A 9,572-nucleotide genomic window follows, 5' to 3' on the forward strand; every position below is an offset into this window, starting at 1 on the left:
GGCCAGAAAAGTTTCATTTTTCCAGTTTTTAAAGGATGCTTTTGAAGGCAGAAGTGTCAGGTGACTGTAACGTGACGCTTGCGCAGTTGGAACCAGACGACTTCCTGTCAAGATGTCGGCGAGCATGGCGTACGCCGGATTGTGGAGGACATGCAGAATGTTACTACCCAGACACCCTGTCCTGTCCCCCGCTGCCATCCGAACACAGAGCTCTGCTAGTGGAGACTTGATGCCCTGGACCTCGCTCTCCAGGCCTCCGTGGCCGGAGCAGCCGAGCCCGTACTCGGCGGAAGAAGAGCGGAGCCGACACGCTGCTGTGGTGAGCACCGTAAACCAGCGGATCAACCTTCGGGACTTCGGCCGGCTCTTCGCGGTGGTGCACTTCGCCGGACGCCAGTGGAAGGTCACCGGTGAAGACTTGATCTTGATCGAGAACCACATCGAGGCGGAGTGCGGGGAGCGTATCCGCATGGAGAAGGTGCTTTTGGTTGGAGCTGAGGACTTCACCCTGATTGGTAGGCCTCTTCTGGGGAAGGAGCTGGTCAGAGTCGAGGCCACCGTAATCGAAAAGACCGAGTCCTGGCCCAAAGTCCACATGCGTTTCTGGAAGAGACACCGGTTCCAGCGCAAAAGGATCATCATCCAACCGCAGACGGTGCTAAGGATCAACAGCATCGAGCTGGCCCCCAGACTCACATGAAGATGATGACACAGAGGACTAGAAGACTCTACACTCTCACCCGCGGTTTTTTTTTCCTATTGGTTTCAAACATGTAAACAAACTTGTGGCGGTCAGCTTATATGCTCATGACTCTGACTGGTTTAAAACAAGGAGCTGAACATTTGAGTAATACGCTGAGCAGCTGTTCACTGGTTTGTACTCCTGTAAATATATAGTGCAGACCTGTGAGGAGATGTATTAAAGCTTTGTTTCCAACATGTACTGAGGGTTTGGATTAATCTGAGTTTACAACACAAAACTTTACAAAGGGTTAAAGTTAGTGTAGCTGCAATGGGGGAAAATCCCCTCTAATATTTCCTCAAGGACCCACAGAATAACCAGAGTAAGTCCACCGTTAGCCTAGATCGTGATTTATAGAGAGATAAGATAAAGTGGGTCTGCCCACACTGACCAGAATGTCTGTGAACCTATGTCATCCTTTTGAGACTCAGCTGATACATAGCATAAACATTTAATTTAATAAAACCAACCCCCTAAATGCAGGGTTCCCAAACTGAGGTGATATGCAACACTGGACTGTGTGCCTATGTTAAAGTAGCTTATGCTATAAAACTGTTACTGGTATTTCTGATGCAAAAGTTAGAATAAATAAAACATAAAAAAATGTTTAAATGACTTAAGAAACAGAGTCATGTGACACAAGTTTTTAAAACAATTTCTCATTTTATTGTGAAACCTGACTAGATCGCCTCTGGGAACAAGAAAGCTCCACAGATGTTCAGAGGATCGATCTGAAGGCACTGTTGAACATTTCTGCTCAGAGGGTAACAAAGTTCTACTCAGAACTGAACTCCAGCGCTGGAGGTGATGTTTAAATGAGGAGTTTGTCCAACAGGCAAAAACAACAAAAGTGAGCGATCAAACTAAATACAATGCTGCTACTCATGTTAACAGATTGGTAGAAATCTCATCACAAACACATGTTCCCTGTGTAGAGTCCAAATCAATGAAACATATCCTTAAACAGCAAAAAAACTTTAACTGAATGATCTGCTTTAAGGAAAATCTGTTCATATCTTTTAAGGTCCCCCTTTGTGTCCAAGGATTCACAAATCTTATCTATATCTCAAATTGACTATTGCTCAGTATATTTGACCACAAAACTCACATGGTGCTGAGCTGTGTTGAGACAGACAGGTGGTGTTCATTCATTCATTCACAGGCTGAGGAGGGGGCCAGCCAATCATTTCAATCTTGATACAGAAAGGAAACAACATAAATGTTGACTTACTGTGTCACTCCTGCAGCTCTACACCAGCTTTGACTACACTTTAAATATAAGTGGCCACAAATTGTAGTCGTCCTGTAGAAAGAAATGTTAAGCTGAAGCTACTATGAGGCTAACCGATGACTTTGGATGTGTTTAACGTGATCCCTCCACCTTTGAGCAATAAGGAAACAACAACCCTGTGCACAGTGTGACCTCAGTAGACTTCAAATTAAGGGGTTTGGTTTAACACTAATCAAATAAGTATTATTAGCTTGGAAGTCAAGTGTGGTGGATTTTAGGAGAAGCTGCATAGCTGAAAGATCACTCGTCAGCGAGGTGAAGCCCAGCCAGTTTTTGACCTACGGTTTGAATCTGTGCACAAAAACTAGACATATAGATGATGGTATAAGAATTAGTGACAGCTGGTCAAGTCGGACAATGTAACCACACCAGAGCAGCACATACGCATTTAAACTTAACAGTGGCATTAAGTGAAAATTAGGCCTCAAAACTTTGATACTGTTGATTATGGTGTTGGGCACAGTTTGGCAGTTTTGGACAAAGATCCTCTGTGCACTGAGGAAAAAACAAAACAAAAACACACAGAGGTTCTCTCATTTTCCAAAGTCTGTTGCATGTGCGAATGTGGGGAAAAAAACTAATTATAATCAAACTGAAAACTTTGCTATGGGTAAAATTAAGTTTAAAAGAAGAGATTATACAGCTTCAAAGTAGCAGCTAAAGTAAAGATCCTGCAAACTGCTATTAACCATCGAGTTAATTTAGTTCACAAACTCCCCCTAAGAATCCTGCACACACACCATCATTTTTCCTACACGGTGGGAATAACACAATGTGTCGGGAACCCTGCTTCTGATTGCTGCGATAAACAATGCTTTTTAACTTCCTAAAAACAGAAATTCTAAGAACATTTTACAAGATCAGACCGACCAGACGTGTGGAGGCATGAAATAAAGGAAGCATTTCAATGTCTCTCCCAAGTGTGACAGTATAAGAGTTAACACTTTCTCTTTGAAGCATAGCATGGGAGTATCCCAAAGTGCTGAAGCCTCAAAGCAGCTCAAATTTAGAACCTATTTGTGTCTTCACTGCAGTTTTTACCTTTGATATTTTTTATAATTTTATGACTTTGGGCAATGGAAAAGGAAGAATGGTTCTAGCGACTGACTTATGTGCATAAAGAAACTTCTTATTCCATATATACCTTTCAAGACTCCAGAAAAAGTCCTTGTGTTCTTTTAGTCTAGCTAAAACTAAATACACTTTGTGAGACATTTTCTGACTGGTCAGGCTTCGCTGGTGAATTCCGTGCTGTAAATCTGACTTTGCTGTTTATCAAGTCTGTAGGTTTGATTGTTTAAATGTCAGAAATCTCCCTGGGGTTTGGTGCAACATTTTTTCACCCTCACAAAATGAAAGGAATCTAATGTACCATGGCAGAATATCCTCCTGCTGTCACAGCAATGAACAGTGATTTTCAAAACAAAATCTCAAGTATAATCTTCAGAAGTCCGATCAGAATAGTCCAAAAGATGGACTCTTCCTCCTGGAAGTCGTCCTCTGTAGCATGAGCAGATTTCTTTTCCTTATGTACACCTTCTGAGTTGTAAGAGCCCTTATCAAATGGGTCTTGGGACACAGTCTGATCGTAGAACACTCGCATTTCAAACTCACTCTCCTGGTGAGACGGGTGGCCATAAATGCCGATGCCCACAGGCCTTGTGAAGTCCCCGGGAACCACCACCACATCTTGTCCGCAGGTGGCTGATTGCAGCTTGTAGGTGTCGAAGCTCGGGTGCAGGGTTTTATCTGACACGTACAGGTCTGCGTCTCCCTTGAGGCTTTGCATGTGGAGGATGATTCTGCCGTCGTGGTTGAGGCGTAGGTAGCTGTAGTTTCCGGCACCAATGTGGCCCTGAACCACATGGAGCAGCACCCATTCTTCAGGGAAGCTGTCATCCTCTGAGGGACTCAGGAAGCTTCTGGCCTGGGACAGCAGGAGGGCGACGACCAGCGCGCTGCAACTCAGCTTCATGGTGAAGGCATCTGTCAGTCAGTCATCAGACAGCCTGAAAAAAAAATAAACGGACAACACACAGATCAGAAGGCTACATTCAAACAGAGGCAAAGGCTAAACTGCTGCTCAGAACTACAGAAGTCAGTACAACCAACTCCAACTGCTGTCACAGCCAGCTGTTTGTAAATCAGCAGCAGAAGGGAGCTGAACAGAGAGGAGCTATACAAACCGTCTTCAATAGGCAGGCAGCAGAAACTGACTGGATAAAGGCAGTTTTAATGTAGGCTCAGCAGGAAGAGATCAACAGTGCTTTATGCATGGGTTAACTGATTTACCCATTAGCAAAATGGGGAGGGGGAAGTGAGACCACAAAGCATCATAAAAGAGAGCCCCCATTAGTTAGTTTTGAAAGGATAGGGAAGCAAGACCGATACCATAAAAAAGTGGACGCATAAACTGGAGATGCATGCCATTTAAACAGCTGCCTGAGTCACGAAATTCAAAAAAGAGAAAAACATACATGGCATTAAAATATGTAGAATCACAGTGTGTCTATAAGTCAGTGTCAAGTAAGGCTTCTCACACACACATACATATAAAGCCCAAAACAGAAAAGTCGTATCCATCACACAATTTAGTCAAGTAAAACACATTATGATTGCAGTTCTGTAATAAGGTTACCACACAGAAAACTGCCAACAACTTGCTTCAAAAGCCTGAATACGACAACTGCTGGCACAATGGGATATTTAGCTCAGCTCTATGTTACAGTCATTTCTCCGCCATGATGAAACCTGCCTTTACAGCTAAATCAGCCAAAGGTCGTACAGTGGTGAAGTTGTAGGGGACTGCCCATGATTCAGGTTTTTTTGTTCTTTACTTGGCTTGCAAGCCAGAGTGTTCTCTGGCAACAAAATAAAACATGGTTACTGGGTCAAACCCCCATCTGGATTCAGGAATTCACTAACTCAATACCCCTTGAACCCAGTTATCTCAAACTCTAAGTGGAAAGGTCAAGCACACTCCTGAAGGGAACTCACGCACACAGTGCTTTTTAATTTAATAATGTGTATTACAACGGGAAGCCCACAGTACTTAAAAAAAAGGTCCAGCAAATAAGCACCAAAATAATAAAGAAGCACCCCAAAATTGCCTACATTGCAAACACACCAATATTTCAGTTCAGTTCTAATACAAATAGTAAACAAAACAACCCAAAATTAGCCATCTTTCTTCAACCAATAATAAAAGTCCCAAGCATTTTAGTGCTCCGGTCTGAAGGGGAGAGATATTGGAAAGATGCACAAGGTGTTTTCCCGCAATCCCATGATGTTTGAAGCCTGGGCAACAAGGAAAGCGGCTCTTTGCATATAAAATAGCCGAGGACTGTCAGTGAAGCCAAGGATAGGCGCTAGGCTAACCATCACACTGAGAGCACAGGGCCTGTGCTTCAACACCACCAGCTGCCATCTTGCCTTTTTGCCACACCATTTTTGAAATGAGACAGGAAGCAGGATTTGGGAACCACCTTGGCTGACAAGAAAGCATGGACTGAGCAATTATTAAACAGAGAAAACATTAATGAAATGCAGGTTGCAATGCAGTGGTTAGAACCGTCTTCTCACAGGAATGTCCCGAGTTAAAATCCTGCCTTGGTTGTTCTGTGTGGCATTTGCATGTTCTTCCTGCGTCTGTATGGGTTCTCTCTGGGATGCTCCATCTTCCTCCCAAAGTCCAAAGACAGGCTTGTCAGGCTAACAGATTGTCTTAAGTGCTGGCCCTTCAACAGACTGGCAACCTGTCCACGGTATAGCTTTCACTTTGCTCCATAACAATTGGGATAGCCCCCCACCCCTGCAACCCTAAATTGGATAAACAAAATAAAGAGGGAGGTTGATTTAGCCAAAAAAAAAAAAATGTCCCACTTGAATAAGTAAAGATATGTCAAAAGCATTGTATTTTTACATAATATAAGGCTAGGATCTAAATTTTTGATAGTTAATAAGTCAACAGCCATATTCTGATAACCCTTGTACACTGTTATTCACATCCCTTTTAGTTGTTACAGAGTTATAAGAATAAGTTAGATGTGACTAAAAGCTTAGGTTTTTAATAGCACTTATGGGGAAAAAAAAATAGCTGTCTTCCAGACTTTTTAAAAATACCATCTTGCGGTGCAGGGTGTCAAAGTTAATCATTACATAGTTTGTTTGACAGGAAACGTCTCATTTTGTTAGCAGGATGTTACTCAGTAGTCACTTTCCATTTAATACAACATGTAGATTGATTAACATGTTTCTGGCCCTGAACGTTTTGCAGGTTCTTACTGACATCCCATCACCCTAACCTGTTTTAGGCAAAGCAAATAATCAATTAGTCCTACACTACAAAGCCCGTCAAAGCTTATCTAACAATACACAGTCTGCTTCATCTCATTTTAATATGTACAGTTAATAAGTTACCTACTGTAACAGAGCCATCACAGCAAATATTCACTTTGTTATTCCACCACTGTCCTATTAAAAGAGATTCATCGAATACAGGGACAAGATAAATCCACAGCTGTTAGCGAGATTAATTAAGGAATGGTTTGCCATTTTTATGGGATTTGCTGATTTTAGGAAAAATGTGTAAGACAAACAATTATCCATTAAAGTACAACCTAACACCCGATGTGAGGTAGTGTACACGTAAAATACAATTGCTACGCTTAAAACGAAAATAAAGACTATAGAATGACTATGAGAAGTCAAAACTACAAAAACACGACAGCAAAGCATGCCGGTTAACCCACCTCAGTTCTTCCATTCATTAAAAGACATGACAAACTGGTTTCCAGAACAGAAAGGACGCCTGTAGTTTTGGTGCCAAAAATTGAATATACTCGGGAGAAACATACGGAGAAAGTGACGCGGTAACCGTCTGCCGCCTCCTCACAGCTCAGTGAAACATGACTCTAAAGAAGCCGGAGAGTTTTCGATTGAGAGCCTCTCGGCACGGTTAAAAATAACCACCTGCTCCACATTTCACCTCTGACACGAATCAACCAACTTTAACCATTAACTACATTTTTATTAACAAATGAACACCAAGTCTGGGAGGGGGCTCCCTTAAAAGGTTTCAGGGATTTTGACATTAATACGTCTGATAAATTAAACAAAGAGCTTTTTGAAACGGCTGAACCTGAACCTGCCGCATGCTACGTCGCTAACAGCTAAGAATAGCAGTTTCAACCTGTACAACCCCAGCAGTAAAAATGTTTTAATGAAAACACACGTACTGTTAAAGACTATGCCAGTTACCTCCAACTGTATCATTCAGAAACAGTCCACAAAAACACATTGCTACTTGACTTACTGAACAGGTTAGCAAGTTCTTAAAGCAGCTAGCTATCACGCAGCTACCGTTGCGCGTAGCCTGTTTAGCTTTAGCCAAACACGTTCACGAATTTACATAAGCTGGAGGCCGGGGGTTAGCTCAATGCCTAAAGATCAAGTTACGAATAGATTAATATAAAGATATTCATGGATCAGTTAACAGTGCACTTAGTTTACTTACACAGCTGTCATTTCCTGAGCAGCATCTTCAACTGAGCAGCAAAGTTCACTTCATCATTTCCTTTTCCTTCAGCTCCACAAACAGCAAAGCGCGCACTCACGCCACCTACCGGCCGTTGTGAAGGTGACGCTCATCAGCAGCCAAACAAGCTCCATCAAGTATTTTCTTTAGAAAATGTGGCAAATGCACTGGTTCAAAATGGCCCCGTTTCCACACATGGATTTAGTCCTAGACAGCGAACCTTTTTTTCCCCTCTTTAAACTGGGACTCAGCTGAATGACAAACAGATAATGAGGCCAGATTAAATGACTCACTTTTATTTCAGGTAGTGCTTTAGGTCACTTTAAGGCCATACATATGCAATATATTCTTTTTCCTTAAACATATTAAACACATAGGGTGTATTTCTTTTATGCTATATGGGATAATGACCCACAGCCATAAGTATGGAAAACAGAGTATAGAAACTTAGAAACTGAAAAAAACTGAAAGAATAGATTTGCAAATAAAAAGGGTGGTACAGTGGTGCAGTAATCAGCACCAGTGGTTAAATATCTGTCAGCCCTACGATGCAGCTTGTCTGGGGTGTACCCTGCCTTTCACCCTATGACTAGGTAAGTGGAAGACACTTAAAATGCTTTGCACTGATAGACTCAGTAGGTCTGGTGCTTTTGAATAGTGTACATTTTTTCAACCTTGATGCCAAAGGCCTTAAAATATGCAGACAATATTAATATAGTTTAAAATGCCATAAAAATGTAGAACAGCTATGTATAGGCTCTACTCTGCTAGTCTCTATCCCATATTGCTCTACCTCTGTATCTCGCGGCTTTGCCACCATGTCCTTTTGTCATTTAGGTTTCTAGTGCCTGGATGATAACCAGGCTCTGCTGATGAATGATGAATGTTACTACAATAAGCTTCCCAGAAAGCCTTTTTTTGTAAAAGCCCCTGAACAATGTCCTTAAGGGACAGACAGCAGTTACTTTAATAAACTGTATATTTACATTTGCTCCTCATGTTCAACTACAATCAGAGTAATTTAAACATCTGCATGTTCAGTGAACACAAGTATTTTTTACTAAAAACCAAAATGGGGTTTTAACTTTATATCAGAATTAACCTTTAATAAATCTAGTTTCAGGGAGTTAAGCAGTTGGTGCGCATTCTTCGTCTGGTTGTAATTTGCTTCTAAGAAACAAGCTTACTCGTAAGTTGAAAAGTATCTGTTCATACCACCGGCTTCAAATTTTGCAGATCTATTGCTGAGCACCTGAGTAAGTGTTGTGGAAAATTTGGAAAAGCAATTCTCATATTTCAGCTAGAGTTAACAGTGAACTGACAGCTCCCTGGATCATCCAAAGCTGGACATGTTTCATTTTTGTATATATGTTTTCTCTTTAATTTCCTGTGACAAATGACTTCAGCGACACATGTTTGAGTTGTGCTCAAGAAAGATGCTCAGCCACATTCTGAGCAGGCACACACATTCAGTGAGTCCCCTTTTTAACGGTCCCCTTTTCAAAAAAGGAAATTAATTATTCAGTGCGTTTGATTTGATACAATACTATAAATTCAAACTAGGAAAGAAAAGAAAAAAACTGGCTAGGGTTAACAGGAACAGGAGCTGCACGAGCTAAAAATTATATTCTTATGGACGTACACTCACCCCTTCACTCATAAAACTCAACATGTACTGATTTCACATCATTAGTTTTTATAATCCTTTTCCACTTTAATGAACACCAACTGTATTTTTTAACAAAAAAAAAAAACAAAAAAACAAAAAAACCAACAAATGTTCCAAGGGAGGGGGCGGGGTCTCGACAACAGGTTAGATGACTCGTTGGTATGTTTCCAGAAAAACACATCAAATTGTAAATTCTATAATAGATATACTCGTTCAACAAGTCTGTGTAATCTGTCACATTAGATCCATTTGATGTTTATGAGGAAGTCCCCTATGATCACCGCTTCAGTGCTGAATATTTACTGCAAAACCGGTCGACCGGTTTAAGGCTTCT

General features: G+C 41.4%; 2 protein-coding genes across 3 annotated transcripts; one reads left to right on the top strand and one right to left on the bottom strand.

Moving 5' to 3' along the window:
- Positions 1-81: 81 nt before the first annotated feature.
- Positions 82-939, top strand: mrpl21 (mitochondrial ribosomal protein L21). The gene has a single exon (XM_063475735.1). It carries the CDS (start codon positions 113-115, stop codon positions 698-700), a length of 588 nt encoding a protein of 195 aa, XP_063331805.1. The 5' UTR covers positions 82-112; the 3' UTR covers positions 701-939.
- Positions 940-1,378: 439 nt separating this feature from the next.
- Positions 1,379-7,637, bottom strand: lg6h6orf120 (linkage group 6 C6orf120 homolog). Of its 2 annotated transcripts, XM_063475737.1 has the most exons (3): positions 6,785-6,799; positions 5,616-5,852; positions 1,379-4,042 (listed from the first exon to the last, which is right to left on the bottom strand). In XM_063475737.1, the coding sequence occupies exon 3, from the start codon at positions 4,006-4,008 to the stop codon at positions 3,451-3,453; it is 558 nt and encodes a 185-aa protein (XP_063331807.1). In that variant the 5' UTR covers positions 4,009-4,042; positions 5,616-5,852; positions 6,785-6,799; the 3' UTR covers positions 1,379-3,450. The 2 variants fall into 2 exon arrangements, with proteins under 2 accessions (XP_063331807.1, XP_063331806.1); XM_063475736.1 differs by lacking the exons at positions 5,616-5,852; positions 6,785-6,799 and adding an exon at positions 7,549-7,637.
- Between the last annotated feature and the right edge of the window lie 1,935 nt (positions 7,638-9,572).

Source organism: Pelmatolapia mariae, linkage group LG6 (assembly GCF_036321145.2).
Source record: "Pelmatolapia mariae isolate MD_Pm_ZW linkage group LG6, Pm_UMD_F_2, whole genome shotgun sequence".
NCBI classification, from domain to species: Eukaryota; Metazoa; Chordata; class Actinopteri; order Cichliformes; family Cichlidae; genus Pelmatolapia; species Pelmatolapia mariae.

Excerpts from the sequence above, each read along its gene's own strand:
- mrpl21 (XM_063475735.1), top strand. The coding sequence starts at position 113 with ATGTCGGCGAGCATGGCGTACGCCGGATTGTGGAGGACATGCAGAATG.
- lg6h6orf120 (XM_063475736.1), bottom strand. The coding sequence starts at position 4,008 with ATGAAGCTGAGTTGCAGCGCGCTGGTCGTCGCCCTCCTGCTGTCCCAG.